Source organism: Podarcis vaucheri, assembly GCF_965113315.1.
Source record: "Podarcis vaucheri genome assembly, chromosome: 2".
Taxonomy (NCBI): domain Eukaryota; kingdom Metazoa; phylum Chordata; class Lepidosauria; order Squamata; family Lacertidae; genus Podarcis; species Podarcis vaucheri.
In genome coordinates, this window is record NC_138760.1 from 78617077 (window position 1) to 78634691 (window position 17615).

At 44.4% G+C, this 17615-nt stretch overlaps 1 protein-coding gene across 11 annotated transcripts in view; it reads right to left on the bottom strand.

The window, feature by feature from the left end:
• Nucleotides 1-2142: 2142 nt before the first annotated feature.
• Nucleotides 2143-17615, bottom strand: part of LOC309527667 (semaphorin-3D-like) — a 62644-nt gene continuing 47171 nt past the window's right edge. For 10 of the 11 annotated variants that reach the window (XM_082214517.1, XM_082214520.1, XM_082214515.1 and 7 more), the window contains 10 exons: nt 17420-17534; nt 16350-16419; nt 15578-15722; nt 14828-15050; nt 11744-11832; nt 10413-10454; nt 9902-10059; nt 9005-9069; nt 3206-3339; nt 2143-2991 (listed from right to left, as the gene is read on the bottom strand). In XM_082214517.1, coding sequence (XP_082070643.1) covers nt 2569-2991; nt 3206-3339; nt 9005-9069; nt 9902-10059; nt 10413-10454; nt 11744-11832; nt 14828-15050; nt 15578-15722; nt 16350-16419; nt 17420-17534 — 1464 coding nt within the window. In that variant the 3' untranslated portion in view covers nt 2143-2568. Of the gene's footprint in view, nt 3079-3205; nt 3340-9004; nt 9070-9901; nt 10060-10412; nt 10455-11743; nt 11833-14827; nt 15051-15577; nt 15723-16349; nt 16420-17419; nt 17535-17615 lie in introns of all 11 variants that reach the window. The other variant, XM_082214513.1, reaches the window with a different exon arrangement.

Here is a 17615-nt window from a genome sequence, read left to right on the forward strand (position 1 = left end):
CAATGGAGAGACCTGAACTGTGAATTCTCCTATTTACTGCTAGGATGGTCTGTTGTTAAATGCTCTGACAACCTAACATCCGTATTTTGCATGTCACTATGTCAGATACTAACTAGAGATTCCATATCACAACTTTCTCTTTCTGCCTCCCTCTTGATGGTTTCCAAGGATGATATCCAACTAAGTCATACTCAGAGTAGGCTCATTGCAATCCATGGGCTAAAGTAACTTAACTCCATAGATTTCAATGGGTCTATTCTGAGTTTAGCAAACATACACAGTTGTGCCTCCCGCACCCTACATGGCACAGAGGGAGGCAGCTAAAGAGATTTTTTAGGGAAGCACTGGAATGGAGTTTGAAACCCAGTTCCAGGTCAATGGAAGCCAATTTTCACAAGTGCTTCAAGTGGCTCCATTTCTGGTTAGAAACTATCTGAAGCAGAACGTATAACAATTCTTCTGTGTTTTTCTGTTGTTCTGGATGGGAGTTGTTACTTAGTGCCAACCTGGGCACTTGATCCTTACTCATGAGGTGATACAGTTTTAGCCTAAGGTAAGGATAAGGCAGCTTGCGCCCTGTCGGGAGACCCACACTGAGGCTGTACACTCACATCCCTATATGTGTGCCTGCCCAGTGAACCCTTTTTCCAGAACAGTTGAAGGTAATCAATCCTGTTTTCCACTACTGATGTAGGCACTGGTAGGTACTGCTAACTGATTCCTGTTCTGCTATGTAAACTCAAAATGTGATAGGCTGAGGTGAATTTGAATATTTGGGAAGTTGTGACATTCGGTGTGATGGTCCTCTACAAAATGCTGTCCATTTATGATATCTGTACATCCAATTACCCAGTGATTCCATAGTTTCTTAACATCAACAGTTCAATCAAAAGCTCCTCAATTTTGAGGTCGTCGTTGCATTATTTTACATTTTGTTTCAGTTTTTTTCTGGCAGATACTGTGAAAAGGGTTTCGGCCGACAGATCAAAAGGAGAGGTGAGTACAAGAGTGCCAAACACTGAGCACGGCAGTGATGTCCCAACAAAACCTGCCGTTAAATATCTAGTCATAATTGAGTCTGGTCTAATATGAAATGAAACTCCCACTTGAGCACTGTCTGTAACATTAATTATGTTTAATATAAACTGCTTGGTAATTACCTGAAAATTGGAAAATTGGTGTCTCTTTATTTAAAATGTTCCAGTAAGGGGCAATAGCTCAGTGGCTACATCTCATGCTTTGCATGCAGAAGGTCCCAGGTTCAGTCTCAGGCTTCTCTGGGAAGGTTTGAGAAAGACCCGCACCTGAAACCCTGGGGAGCTACTGTCAGTCACTGCAGAGAATACTGAGCTAAATGGACTAATTTTTTTACTCTGTAAGGTGGCTTTGTGTGTTGCTAAAGCAGATAAGGAGCTGGCACATAACCTGTTACCATTGTAGAAATGCCAAAAATGGAGGGGGTCACCTCCTCCACCCTCCCACTCACTTCATCTGCCCTTATCACAACCTGCAGTCTGGTGACCATGTTAATGCCAACATTTTTAATTTCAGTTAAATAGTCCTCTTTAGCTGTGTATTATCCATTCTTAAATGGGCAATGGAGGCCAAGTTCTTTTGTGTGCAAAGCATTTTCTGTCCATGAGCTATAAAGCTCCCACAAAAACCAGTTTAGAAAAAGGCCAGCAAGGACAGTGGCTGGATGTTAAAACAAGACATAGGAATGAGGCAGATCAGTGCTAAATGGTTTTTGGCTAGAGCAGACCTCTGCCCACTGTCAGAAACAGAAGGCTGCATCACCTACATTTGCACATGTGTTTTAAGGCCTTAACGGTTACATGAGACAATTGCACACTTGCAGCTGGGTAGAGATACAGACAGCAGTGAGTGAGGTTGGGCTGCCTTTTCTTGTCATGAATACCCATTTGTCACTGCATGAAGGGTGAAGTGACCCCAAGTCTTCGGGAAACACAAGTCACCCTAATGCTGGCCAGGCATGGAAGGGCCCTGATTCTCACACTTTTGTATTTGATCATAACACAGCTCCCACCCCACCCAATTCCTAATTTTACCCCTGGGGTGTATATCACTTATCATAAATGGAGTTGCAAATGCTCATCATGCAATTGGCAGGTGCATAAAAGGTATCTTTAATGGACACCATTTATTAGGAAAACAAAGTGAAGACAACTACAAAATATGTGTTATATGATATGTCAAGAGCGTAAAGCTCTCTTGTCCAAGCTTTACAGAGGAGTCATGGTATCGCAAGGCAAACCAGGCTGGTCAGTCCATCCCACATGACATAGGCTGGGAAAAGTGATCCCACTGCACTCCTCAGGCTGCCTTGTCTACTTTGCACACTTTGCAAATATATTCCTTCCTCTGATACCCAAGGGGAGGAAGAAGGCAAAAACCCAGAGCTTCAGCTTGACAAACGACTCACTGGCCTTTCTGTAGTGGGCAGGCTCTGGAGGTCATAAATGCAGCAGATGTGTCTGCGAAGGGCTCTTGGCTGCGAAAGGTCTCCAGAGAGTGCCTGCTGAGTCCGTTTGGGTTCCTTGCATAATATTATGGGGGCCCAGGCTGCCGACGGACTCTGCCTCTCTTGCTTTCTAAAGGATGCTGCTGCCACTTTGGGCTCCATCCTTTCTGTCTCCGCCTTTTCCTCCGCTGGAGAGCATCACAAAGCTCATCCAAATTAGTGCCAGGGGCGCCCATGGCCCATGAGTACCCTTTGTAATGCAGCTGCAGCTCTGGCGCTGATGCAGGGATGGTGCCGTACGGGCCTCCTGCTTCTTCTGTGCTCTTGCTCCGCCTGGTGGTGAAAGCCTCCATGGCCTGGTGCCCGATGATGCGCAGGCTGTAGGAGGTGAGGGTTTGGGAGAAGGAGTGCTCCATCCCTTGGCACTGGTAGAGCCCAGCATCCTCCTGGGTCAGCTGATTAATCAGCAGCCCTTGCTCTAGGATTGAAAAGCGGCCCATGCTCCCAATCTGCAAGGAACGCAGACAATATCTGCTTGTTTAGCAGTCTGGCCAGAAGAAAGGCAGCTCTTAGCAATGCCGATGATTAATAAATGTCTAAAATGAATGATTTAAACACATTATTTCTCCTTCCCCTGCACAGTAATGAAACCCTTTGTTCCCATGGCTCCCCAGGGCCCAAAGAAACGACCCCACTACCCCATCACCCTCCCCACTGCTATACCTCCTCTAGGACTGGTGCATTGCTGCGCTGCACAAGCCAACGGATAGCCGTCTGTGGGGAATGTGGAAGGCACTCAAGAAAAGTTGAGTTGTTCTGTACACCAAACACCACCTTTTCTTCAGCCATAGATATTCCTGTGTGAAAAGGACAGAGATGGGGTTGTGTGACTAGAAGGAGGGGGAACTGTCTTACCCTCTACACAAGCTTTTTGTGGAACACGCTCTCAAATGAAAAGCCTGTAGCAAAAAGGCAAGCAGTTCTCTCCATGCCTCCAAACCTTAACATGTCAGCCCTAGCATACCTACCCCCTCCAGTTCTGTGGTCATTACTCTTAGAAATGAGTCTTTGGAAGAGCCATGCAGGTTCTCTAGAATGCAGGCCCCCACCCTCCGTCCCATTTCTGTAGCTTTCCTGAGAGAAAGTGCTGTAGCTCGGTGAGCCAAGCAGATGATTTGCACATGCAGAACCTCATGTTCAGTCCCTGGCATCTCATGGTAGGGAAAGGCCCTGGCCCTGAAACCAGCAGAGGCACTGCCAACCACTATAAATCATGCAGAGTTAGACCAACAAATTGACTGTATAGTGCTGCTTCCTAGATTTTATATATTGTACTAGTTAGTGCCATTATGCCTCTGTTAGGGAAAGCTATACCTGATTTACTTTCTGCAGTGTACAGTCGTACCTTGGAAGTCAAACAGCCTAGTTCAGTGTTTCCCAACCTTTTTTGGGCAAAGGCACACTTGTTTCATGAAAAAAATCTTGAGGCACACCACCATGCCAGATGGGAAAAGGTCACTTTTTACTTATGTAAAAAAATAAAAAAAAAAAAATAGTAACAGCATAGAAGGTAATGGTTAGGCCAGCATCCCTCTTCCAAATATGCTAGGTTTTTATTTGCAGGGACTGTTCTACATGGGAAAGCATTCAGCACTGTCATTCTCCCATCTGCCATCTGAATTGGTACTATTCTGGGTCAACTTACTCTGCTGCATGTGTAGATGAAAATGGCACCAAGTGTGGGGGAGGGGGCAGAACAGGTTTCAGATACAGGATATTAAGCATACACGTACTTCAGATTGAACTGGTTGCTTGCTTTGCAAGTTTTCATTTCCCAAATGACTGCCTTGGCAAACGCAATACCTACCAGGCTCAACGCCGGTCTCGCGCTGCCGCTTTCCGCGCTCTCAAGGACCCGGGAGGAGGAAGGCGTGAAGGGAATCCCGAAGGCGCGAAAACCTCGCGCATTCGCAGGCCTTCCGCCTGCGACAGCCCAGTAGGCCGGCCGAAGCGAGCGGCGATGGGATGTGGGAGGGAGCTCACTCGCCGCCCCGCGTGTGCCTATGTGGGGCACGTTACAGCCCCGTGACGTCAGCGCCACGCAGGCAGCCAGGCAGGCAGATGGCGAGAGCCCCGCGCTGGGCGGCCTCTCCTCGCCGCCGCCGCCCCGCCTCTCGCTGCCCGACTCACCCGCCTCCCTCCCACGGCACACCAGGCAACGTCTTGCGGCACACTAGTGTGCCACGGAACACCGGTTGGGAAACACTGGCCTAGTTCTTGAATGTTTTGGCTCCTGACTGTTCCAGTTTTCAAACATTATTTTGGAAGCTAAATGTCCGACGGGGCTTTCACGGCTTCCGATTGGCTGCAGCAGCTTCCTGCAGTCAATCAGAAGTTGCGCTTTGGTTTTCAAATGTTTTGGAAGTCAAAACGGACTTCCGGAAAGGATTCTGTTCAACTTCCAAGGTATGACTGTAAATCCAAATAGAGGACTCAAAATGGCTACAGTCAGACAGCACAAGAACCCCTTTCCCCTTCATGTAGCAGTTAGTTTTATTCAAATGATTATTTAATTTTCTCAAGCGCAGAGATAGACAAATACTTTTTAAAAAATTCAAAATAAAAGTGGAAACTCAATACTATTTCAAATATTAAATAACACATGGGTATTTTAAATACATAATGCCAGATACACACACACACACACACGTCTTATGTATTCCCAAAGTTACATATTAAAACTGTCATTTTGATAACAGTTTACAGTGACTTAAAAGTAGGTTTTCAAAGAGCACTTGCAGGGCGTTTATAAGTTGTATAACACTATATTGTACCCACCTGGATAAACCAAAGTCTCTGTGAGCTCTGTACTTGAATTAGCCCTCATTATAATGACTTGCTCAGAAACTCAACAAATATCTCGCCTCTTCCATTAGTGAGTTATGGTATATGAAAAGAGCCTTCCCACATGTATAGAGGATTAGATATTTGCAGTATCAACAACTTCTTGACTGCTGGTATTCAGCATTCCTGGGATCTTGTAAGTTATGTAGTATTCATGACTGGCGAATGCTTCCAGACTCAGAATTCTAAATACTGGTGAAGGCCATTTGCAAAACCTCATGGGACTTCTTGTTCTTTCCCTGAGCTGTGTGTGCAGTAGCATTCAACACTGGCTCTTTGGTATTGTGGGAAGTGATAAACAGGGTCATTGCCCCTTGTGTTGTGCTATCTTTTCAGCTATGCAGACTGAGCACTAATTAGTTGCTCCCTGAACCCTGTGGGACTGTCTTATTTTTTTTTTTTTGAGGCAACAATGTGATCTTTTTATTATTATTATTATTATTAAGGATTTTCTTGTTTTACAGAAGTGTAATGCCTCGTGTATTTTTTTCCCATGTAACATTTTTACAAATCCATTTCATTTGTTGAAGCATTAGGGGGAGAAGAAAAAAAAGAAAGAAAGGAAGGAAAAAGAAAGGGGGAGTGGGGGGAGGGAAGATGGGTGGGGTCGGGTGGCGATGTTTCTATTATGCTTAATGTATGTAGAGTTTGGTGTCAGCGTTACTTGTGTTCCTTTGGTGGTGAGAGAGGTTGGGACCGGGACTGTCTTAATTTATGCAGCAGTTCTTTGCATTCATTCCCCCCGCCCCTAGCAACAATCTGTGTCGGCTATAGTACACAATACTGTGCACATCTTGTACATGCAGACCTCGTGGCTACAATATCCAACCTCATGTTTCTACCTTCTCAACCCCCTGCTTTGTGCAACATATTGTCTGATGAAGAGTTCCAGAGAACCGGACGGCTTTCCACATTTTGGAGGCGTTTTGACTGGTCCTTGCAAAGGAATTGCCTGAATGTGGATTTCCAAGTTTTATCTTGTGGACAAGCACAGCTACCTTGTGCTTTGTAAAGAAAGCCCCAGTCCCCCTACCCACTATTTGTGCTGGGGACTTGAACTTAACATTTAATGTTTAAGCTCTGGTAATCATTAAATGCTTTCCTGCAAGGAAGTTGAAGACGTTTATTACCATCTCAAAAGAGTTGACTAATGGTTCACTGGCCTCTTCTCCCTCAGAAGTTAAGAGAAGGAGGTGGTGAAGTGCCTTCGTGCAGTTTAGCTGGAGGGTGTATGTGCTCTCCTGAGTTTAAACACCTGTATAAACAGTGGGGTTGTATGTCTCCTCCACAGTTAATATCAATTGGCTTAGATCCTAAGACCCACCAGACAAGTTCAGCTTGCCAAATGGGGATTTCTCACCTTCTTACCATTGAAGCCCTGCCTGTCTCCGCCTCAGAGCTGCTCTTGATGGTCAGGAGCCCCTTGAAATGTGTTTACACCAATGGGATGGCCACAGCTGGAGAAGGAAGCAGATAACCTCCCCACTTCAATTTTCACTGGGGCTCTGATACAAACTTTGCTCTTAACTACAGCAAATACAGTCTCTGACAGTTGCACATAGTCATAACCACAGTTACACATAGTTGCTCTTGGGAATCACTGATCAAGGAGGGTGTTTTTTTGCGTTTTGCACTAAATCATAGAATCAAAGAATCTTAGAGTTGGAGGGGACCCAAGGGTCATCTAGTCCAACCCACTGCAATGTAGGAATCTCAGCTAAAGCATCTATGACAGGTAGCCATCCAACCTCTGCTTAAAAACCTCCAAGAAAGGAGAGTCCACCACCTCTTGTGGGAGTCTGTTCCACTGCTGAACAGCTCTTACTGTCAGAAAGTCCTTCCTGGTGTTTAATCGAAATCTCCTTTCTTGTAACTTGAAGCCATTGGTTCATGACCTACCCGCAACAGCAGGATAAAACAAGCATGCTTCCTCTTCTATGTGACAGCCCTTAAGATATTTGAAGATGACTATCACATCTCCTCTCAGCCCCCTCTTTTCCAGACTAAACATACCCAGCTCCTTCAAGCACTCCTCCTCAGGCTTACTTTCCAGACCCTTGATCATCTTGGTTGCCCTCCTCTGCACATGTTCCAGGTTGTCAACATCCTTCTTGAACTGTGGTACCCAGAATTGGACACAGTATTCCAGGTGTGGTCTGACCAAGGCAGAATAGAGTGGTACTATTACTTCCCTTGCTCTGGACACTATACTTCTGTTGATGCAGCCTTTGCTGCTGCATCACACTATGGATTCACATAGGAGCCAGCTCCCAGGGGCCATGGGTCTTTGGCGCCCACAATAAAATATTTGAGGGGGCCTGGCCCCCACAAAGTTGATGGGCATTCTCATTCAAATGGTATGTGTGCTCCATCATGTGAACAATTGTGTGGAGTGGGGCTTACCAGGGCCCCCACAATATTTTATTCAAGTTGGCACCCCTGTTGACTCATGTTAAGCTTGTGGTCCACCAAGAACCCAAGATCCTTTTCACATGTACTGCTAGTAAGCCAGGTGCCCCCCAGCCTGTATTTGTGCATCTGGTTCTTCCAGCCTAAGTGTAGAACCTTACATTTGTCCCTACTGAAATTCATTTTGTTAGCTTGCGCCCAGTTCTCCAATCTGTTAAGGTCATTTTGAATTCTGATTCTGTCTTCTGTGGCATTAGCTACCCCTCCCAATTTGGTGTCATCTGCAAATTTGATGAGCAAATACAAAAATTGTTAATGTAGTAGGAAGAAGTAATCCCGACTGTAAACTTCCAATGTGTTGTGTATGTGTTTTGTTTCAGATACTAGATACCACTTTGAATTTCATTTGAAATATTTATTTTAACTACTACCCAGCTACTACTTGGGAAAAGAAAATGTAAAGGTGGTGGCATTGTATGTCTGGGTTTAGAGAAACTTATTTCCCTTCTGAGAGTGCAAAACAGAGGGAGTTGCTTATCTGCAGTTTTTGCAGGTGGGTAATTTAGAGTGAAGCATTAGCCAAGTCCAAAGTGGGAGTCACTATAATGGAAGTGTGCAATGATAAATGTGATACTTTACACCTACAGAGGCTAAGAGTAAGGGCCTGTATTAAAGGTGTAGGATAAGGATCCCTTGCAAAGTAACATGAATCCCGTATGTTGGAGCCTGCACAAACCAGAACCAAATGTTGGGTTTACATTAACTTCTGTGTCTAAATCCAGAGCTGACAGTGTTTATGGAAACTCAGGTGAGCACCTCAATATGTCCAGCTTTTGAGCAGCTGTGGCTAAATTAATCACTAATGGCTCCTGACAGCAGCAAAACTCAATGTAAATCAACATGGCACTTTGAATGAGATGAGTGCCACTTCCCAGGTGGTCTTTCTTGGGCTCTGTGTTTAAACCACCTCCACTTAAGCATGTGTTTTGTGGGTAAATCACCCTAGCAGCACTGAGAGTGATCAGGAGGAGGCTGCATAAACTTCTGGCAAGAACTAAGGCTGAGGTACACTAAAGCCTGCTTTGGCGCAAGGGATGCTGTTAAGTTGTTTTTTACATTTTCCCCAGGACTGAACAGTGGTGGGCTCTTGCTGCTTGGTGTGGGCTTAGCAGCTCTTTGGTGTGCCCAGTAGAGTGTCCTTTGACTCACCTTTTGCAGTGTCCTGGCACTGGCTGATCGGATTGGCCTCCAGCAAATTTTGGCACTGGGCTCGCCTGCAAGGAAGACAATTGGTGCATATGCTTAGCCAGGTTTCAGAGATGTTCAGGAACATCTGGATTCTTTTAAGGAGACTGGTGGGCTTGGCCTAACAGGCAGTGCACGCGAGAATGGCATGTAGGGATAGTATGGCTCGGGAATGGAGTGGTGGCGGCCCCAGTTCTTCAGTCTTCACCAAATTCATCTCCAGTTGTTTTTGTGTTGCTTTGCACAGGAAGCAGTGCATCTTCACCATTCCTTCTCCATTCCAGCAAGGTGAAGTGCTGAGCACCTCGCCTTATATAGTAAGGATAGCTAACCAGTGGCCCTCCAGAAGTTGGTAGACTCTAACTCCCATCATTTCTGACTATTTCTGTGCTGGCTGGGGCTGATTGGATTTGGAGTGCCACAGGTGCTCTATTTCTGCACCACCACCACCCCGCACCCTTTTCCTGCAATGATCTGATGACCATCTGGCAAAGAAAAGATAAATGCTGGCTCAAGCTAATGGCCAGTGTTCTACTTTCCCCACAGGCAGAAGGTGCCTAGGCAAGAAAGTGTCTGGGATTGCAGCCCTATGTAAAATGAAGTAAGGGACCTAAGCTTGGATGCTGGTTGGGTTAGGGAAGGTCAGGATTTACAGACAGTCCAATTTAAATGTTTGATGCTCAAGTCATATGATCTAAAGAGAACTCCAGACAGGCCATCCAGTATACACAGCCATAGCACATGCTCATGTGTAGATGGTGATCCCCATCCCAACTATGCCAACTAAAGAGTACTAGGAAGTGTATGGAGGACAGAGACTGCACACTAAAGAAGGGAGAGAAGGACAAGGTGGGAACTCACCTTTTTTTGGTGAGCAAGTAGGGCCTGCAGGACCTGCCATCCCAGGTGCAGTAGGGATCTCTAGCCAAGCAGCATTCGGTGCAGGTTTTGCCATAGTGTTCACAGTGATAAAGGGAGAGCCGGACCAGGCCATTTGTGGTGCTCACAAACACCTCCTGCTGCTCACGGAACCAAGAATAGAAAGAGGCATCAACTTTTGTTTCCCTTTCCATTAAGTCATGAAAACTGGCAGACTCCCATGAGTATGGGGACACAAACATCTTATGGGAGCAGGAAGGAAGATTCAAAATCATAACATATTTGGGAAATATTGAGAGAAGCCTGCCCTGAAGTACGTACTCTGGAGCAGCCTTCTGTAACCTGGTGCCCTCCAGATGTTTTGTGCTATCTTCTATCCCTTGGCCATTGGCCATGTGTCCTGGGGCTGATGGGAACTGTAGTCCAAACACCAGGTTGCGGAAGGCTGTCCTCTAGAAAAATGCTACTGGTAGATTAACAAATGCAGACTTACCCTCTTAGGAGAAAACTGCATGTCTAAGATGGCTGAAGACATCTACAAGAAAGAGAAGACAGGAGAAGTTTGAACAAGCACAGCAAACTTCTATTCTAAGTTCAGTATTAGCATCCCCAAAATTCCACCCCAGCTATAGACTGGTGTGTTCATAAACTGAGCCTGCTGTCCTCCTGACATTCTTGTATGCTACTAAAAAACCTAAGAAGAGCAGCCCTGCTGGATCAGGCCAGAGGCCAGTCTAATCCAGCATTCTGTCCTCACAGTGGCCAACCAGATGCTTACAGGAAACCACCAAGCGGGACTTGAGTGCAACCACGCTCTCTTCCCAATTGTGATTTGCATCAAACTGGCATTCAGAAGGTTGAGTTCAGAGAAGTAGCAGGCTAATTTGTTCTCCATTGTTTTACACTTTGCCAGCACAAAAACAGTCTTCATCCTCCAGATATGATGTGTGCTTGGGCCTTTCTTGCCCTGTGTGTGTTAGTTCCCATTTCTCCACTGCCCTGTAACACTCCAGTTGAATGCAGAGTAAATAAAATTCTAGGTTGATGCGCCAAAAGTAAGAAGCTGCTGTAGGCTCTCAAGATACAGCTAAGCCCTAGGACAGTTGATTAAGTAGCTGGGAAAGTCCCATCAACCCCAGTCAGCATAGCTAACGGTCAGAAATTATGGGACCTGTAGCCCAACAACATCCAGAGGGCATCGTGTTGGCTACTTCTGCAGTATATGTTGCAAGAAGGGGACGCTAGATCTATGCTTTGCATTTTCATCAGCTGTCATGTATCTTATGATCATTATTTTTAAAAATGTATATTCCATCTTTCTATATGCAGGCCATAACCTTTAGTTCAAAGTCATCCATTCAAGGTCAAGTGAAGTCAATACTGAAGGGAAAAATCAACTTGCTTGGCTTCCAGGAAAAACTGCCAGGAGTTGGCTACTGCTCTATTTCAACATTTTTCAAGCTTGATGCCTTCCAGATATTTTGAAGTACAACTGTCATCAGCCCCAGCCAGATGTGCTGAAGGTGAGCCAAAGCAGTTTTATCTCAATAAGCTGTGCTGTCTGGGACTGATGGGCAAACGAATCCAAATATACCTTGAAGGCACCAGGATGGTAAAAGGTGCTCTACACCAAGATTCCAATTACAAAAGGAAAGCACGACATCCTGAATGTTGATTGGTGCAACCACCATTCCCCACAATAGACAAAGTCTCTATTTTCAATCAGCAAAAAATTCATCATAAGTTACATCTGGCAACATGGCACTTTCTTGGTGGATCCATAAACAAAAAGGCTTTTAAGGATCAATGAGATTTCCACAGTACCTTTGAAACACTGATCTCTTCCAAGCTAATTTCCTGGGGGTCTTGGCCTCCTATGCCAGCAATCCCCACCTTTAGTACTTTGCCATCATCTGCAGAATAAGATGTAAGGACATATCATGGGGTAAGTGCACCAGTTCTTGCTGCACAGAATTGGTTTGGTCAGTTAGTCAAAGCAGTTTATTTGAGCAAGTCCAGTAAACTATCTCTGAAAGATGCCAGTGTTGGCTACTCCAAGGTATGAAGAACAGGATGTTAGAAACGATGCATCCATTGTTCCTGCATTACTCTCAGCATGCAGCAGAGGATTCAGAACACCATGAGTGCTACACAGCTTTGCATGCAGAAGGTCCCATGTTCTAATGCTGCAATTCCATGTTTCTATTAATTCCTGGCATCTCCTGGCAAGGCTTGGAATGTCTTCTGTCTGAAGCCCTGGAGAGCTGCTGTCAATCAGTGTAAACAATACTGAATTAGATGCAGTGATGGTCTCATTCAGTGTATGGCAGCTTCATTTGTTCCTGATGGTTTTTGCTCAAACAGCACTATTACAATGCCCTTCACTTGATTTCTATATAAGTTTCTTTCAATGCTTGATTTGAAGATTGGATAAATCAGTGCTCTGCTTTGCTTCTAGATCTCAGTGGCACAACTGCACATTATAGCCAGTTACTTTCAGGTACTGTTACTAAAGAGACTTCCAAATGGAATGGTTGGCAATGTGGTCAAGTGATGATGCTAATTTTCATTTATGCCTAGTCCCCATACACTGTCATGCCAAAACTCTGTAGGGTTGCCAACCCCTCAGTAGTACAAATGCCAGCCAAGATTGTGTTGGCTTCTGCACCAGTAGCAGATTGTTATTTTGTTTTCGAGGAAAAGTGGGAATGTTGGGCTGCTTTCTCGAATATGAGAATCAACATAATTATGTTCATGCCATGCATAGGGTTGATGTGTGCAACCCATACATGTCCACATGCTGCACAGCTAAGGTACGCAGGATGGGTGGTGGCAGGGCAATGTAGCTGCTCAGCCTATTGAAACATTGGTGATTGGTCTCTTTCCCCCAACCCTTCCCTTTATCCTACACTAGAATGCAAGCACAGGCTCAACCCACCATATCTGCCACCATCAACTACAGAAGCAAAACACTTTTCTTATTAACTTGGTGATGAGCACCGGAGCCATACTTTCCCACAATAATACAAATTTGTAGTGTAGATATATGTCCTATATTCCTAGGGGCAGGGAGAGAAACTATAAAAGTTTTGACTCCCTATAATCTTATCTTAGGCTGTGTAGTAGTTCTCAGAATGTAGAGTTCTCAGAAATCAACACAAACACCTTAAAAGTTGAAGGCATTTCTGTTCCAAAAGAGCTTTCCCAGCTGGATGAATAGGTCTCTGCCATGGGTGTCCACTTTGTGTTGCTTTCAGGTTTGTTTTCTGTTATTTTTGTGCTGTTTTTAATTATATTTTGTACATTGCTTTGGGAATAAGTGATGCATGATTAATAAATAATAATAGCTGTTCAATGTACAACACTGCTGAACACTGACAATATCCCTCAGCTTTCTTCCATAATCTTTTGTATGGAAGATTTTCATTTGGAAGGTATTCCATAGCAATAATAATGTGTTACTTCCATACAATTTTTTGGCTGTGATATGTCTTTCTTGGGATATCACGATCAGATTAGTTGAATGCTGTGCTCAAGATGTGGACTCTTCAAGCATATTTATATAGAGCTATTATGATATTTTCTTTGTTTTATTTCATCTCTTTGCTAATAATTTCTAGCATTGTTTTGATAGCTGCAATGTACCAAGCTGATGTTTTCAGTGATCCCTATCCAAAATGACAGCCTGTAGTTTTTGGAATCCTACTTTACATTTTCATATTTGTTTAAAACGTGTATCTTTCAATACTTCATAGAGAATCAGATTTTTACTGGTAGGCAGTGCTTTTTTTCTGGGGATACTCAAGGGTACACAGTACCAGCACCTTTCCCCCTCCTATAAGAAAGCACTGCTAGGAGGAAAATTATGCTTCAATTAGCAATCAGAAGGGTCACTTCTTATTTCAGATTATACTCATGTTAATAAACAAAACCACTGACAAAAACTGCAACAAAGCTTTGTAAGAAATAGAATGGCAGTGTACAAAGAATGCCCACTCATGGGCTGGTGACAGCCAGTACTGGCGCACTGCTCTTTCCCCTTAGAGCAGAAAGAGATCAGCATGACATGGGTGGGGAGGGGTGAAATGGATCTTCCTCCTCATCCATAACCTGCTTCCTACATTTCCTTCTCTCCAGCTATGTTTCTCTCAGTGGGGATCTGCAATAGGAAGCAACCCTCATGGGGAGAAAAATGGTGAGGAAAAGAGGTTCAAGGCCACAAACACAGGCAGTGGAAAGACGTGGCTTCCGCCACCACACTCCCATGCTGTGGTATCCATTAAAAAATTCCTCTCGCCAAGCCCTGCTGCTTTGTAGACATTTTGCATGATTTGGGTTGAATCATGCCACCGCCATATCTAATTGCACCCTAAGTCTCAAGTGGACAAATAATTGTAATGTAACAGTTAGCAAAAAAACTCTCACTTTCAGTTTCTTGTTAGGCCATTCTAAAACTCTTCTTTGTTCTGAAGTCAATCCATCAAATTTGATGGCTGTACGTCCAACAAGTATGTTTAGGATCACAACCTTGAACCTCTTTAGCCTGGTACCTCAGATCCTTCCCTCTCAACCTCTGGAGCTCCTTTCTGATCTAATGCAGTACCTACTGAGGTGAGATTCTTAGGGACGGGCAGTTCTTTGTTAACAGCTTTCCAGAATAACATCAGGGACCATTTCAAAATATAAAGTTGTCAGATTATCTTACAGCATTTTGACTGGGCAAACTCCTAAATTACTGCAACAACCTCTCTTCCTTCATCATGACATCATGACATTTGGGCACTACCATCCCTCGCCTTCCTTTGCCTGCTGAGCTGGAAAGGACACATGAAGGGCCCATGGAAAAAAGACCATTGTGGTGTAGTGTGTCACAAAGAGAGGCGGACATCTTTAGCTAGCACCCTCTACCTGTTCCAAGGAAGAGGACATCAACAGGTCCAGCCTCTGTCTCCACTCTGTCCACCAGTATCTGCTTGATCTGGAAGGCTACATTGGCTCTCATCAGAACAGGCTTCCAATGGAGTGGATAGACGGGGTCCCACATCAGATGGTGGGTGCGCATGAAGCCAATCACTTCATCAGGGAAATCCTTTGTTGACTGGAGGAGTGGGTCATATGTTTCGCTGGGACACTGGCAGAGAAAGAATGAGGACATAAAAAGAGGGAAAGGGTACAAGACAGTGCAGGATTCAAGTTCCACAATAAGTAGCCTTCTTGTTCTGTAGCAGCAAAATAACGAAAGCAATGGGGGTACCTTAGAGCCTACTAATATGTGGCTGTCTCCTAGTTCTTTCCAACCTCCCTATTTATGGGCTGACAAAAAAAGTCTTCATGACAATTCATCAGCATTTTAGTACAAATTTATACTAACGTTCCTATGCCATTTGGCCTACCATACACATTTTTGCAAAGCAACTTTCCCTAACTAACAATGCATTTCCGTATGTCATTTTCACTAGTATATGAATTCTAAGCACACTTTACTCCAGTGTGTGCATTCCAAAATGTGGAAAACTGCAAGTGCTGAAGGAAGGTTGTTTTGTTTTGTTTTTATTATTCCAGAAAGTGCAAGTTAGTTAGGCTCACCTTTAAATGCAAACTGAATCAGATTCTGAACTCCCCATCCCTGGCTGAAACTTTTGTGTTTTAAAGACGTACCGTTCCAGGGCGGGGGTAGGGGATCCGTCCCTTGAATTCCACCCACTGATAGTCCAAGCCTTCCTTATGTGCAAAGGGTCCATTGAAAGCAGCCCGAATGGCTGCCAAAGAGTAAACACACACAGCAGAACCACTAAAAATGCCACTGGGAAAGAAGAGGGGGGGGGGAAGTAACTGGCAAATCCTAGAATCATACTCTACTGATGCTGTGGCTATATGGTACATGCATTGTGCACATCTGAAAAACTGTTACGTTGAAAGGTTTCTGCCTTAGAAAATAGGCACTTTATTCAAGGATTTGGAGGACCTCAGGTTCCCTACCTCTGCATTAAATCATCACAGAAAGGTCTATCTTTAAAGAATTAGTCTCCCTTCAAATGATGTTCTTTTAACACTTCCTGCATTCCAACACGGATTCAGAGAAGCACTTTGTTCTCACTAACTGTCCTCCATGTTGATCTTTGCTTTGTGGAGTGTTGTGTTTTGTAATGGAATACTGCACAAAACCCCATCCCACCTCCCCCATGTCTATGAGTGGCTTAGCACAAGGTGCACTACATTTTCCAAGTATTTGGACTTGGGGAGAGTGATTGTCTGGTAGTGCTTTTTCATGACTCCAATTCAGAGCCAAGGAAACTCATTGCATAAGGTATCTGTGCACAAGCACTGTGTTTAAATGATGTGTTAGCCTTTGTCAATGCTGAAGTAAACCTGGTGCTTGCACAAACAATGAGTCAATTTCCTGATGTGAGTTGTTCATCTTAACACTCACCTTGACACTGTGAAGAGGCCATAAACGAGAGGGTTCTGTGCATTACGGGTGTGAAGGAGGAATACATCCTCTGGAAAGAAACATTGGGGCGGGGAACACATGAGATGAGATGAGGAGGTCTGTGGCTGGCTGCTAGAAATGTCTTGAAGACTGAACAGAAGGGAGAGCTCTAATCATAACAATGTCTCCACCATTATGGCAATTGCAGTTTCAGCTCCCAAAACCCCAACACCACCTAAGCAGGTACTTCAGCAGCTGTTAAGACAGAGTCGGGGGGAACTGGTGGGCAGAACACATCAAATCCTGCTGTATTAGTTATGACCAGAATGGTGTATCCTCTGCACTAGAAAAATTAAAATTCTGTGTCAAGAGTCTTAGCCCAAGACAAGTTGAATTCTACACCCTGGATAAACTAGAACTAGTGTGTCTTCCCAAAGTATTTTGCTTAAAGGGGAATGCATGCATACCTACACACAACTATTAAATGGTAAATAATCAGAAAATAAAGCATCAGTTATTAACTGTGCTATGTCTTGTATTAAATAATAAGGGTGTGGGTTGGGTAGTGACTGTGGTGTGCTTTATTTCTGCTGTTGAGAAAAGGGTGTCGTCAACTGAGTACTTAATGTCTGGTAAAATATTGTTGTGTATTAATTAACCCTCAGTGCTCTTGCAGCCACATTTCCCATTTCTGATCACAGAGGACTGCACATTGGAAAAGAGTCCCTTCCCAGAAAGAAGTACAATCACAAGTATTGATCTGCTCACCTCAAAGTGAAAAGTGCAGGTCTGGTGGAAAAGAGCTTTCAAATTAAGCATGTGTGCATTAAGAAATAATGTCCTCACCCCAATACATATGATGATGGCCATCCAGCCATTGAGAAAGTAAAATGAAGGAACTTCCTTCCCACAGATTCACCCACTCACTCAAGCAAGGTTCAAGGTGGGGCAGAGAGAAAAGCATGGAAAAACATTGCTGAACCAGTACTGCAGGATGCAAGTCACTCCCACCAATAATAGTAATCACTGATTACCAGAGGAAAGAATAAGAGAACGCAAAGCAAACTTACCCAGCTGATCAAAGTGTGTTTCGGTGCCCTGCGGACCTGGAATGGAGCAAACCAGCCGGGCTTTTAGGAATGTGCTCCAACGATTGATGAGGCTGTGCTTCCCACCAACATCATTCTGCCAGCCACAAAGAGGAGCCAGTCAGGACTACAATCTCTTCATCCACTTATGGAAAGCCTATGTCCCTGTCCCAAGCTA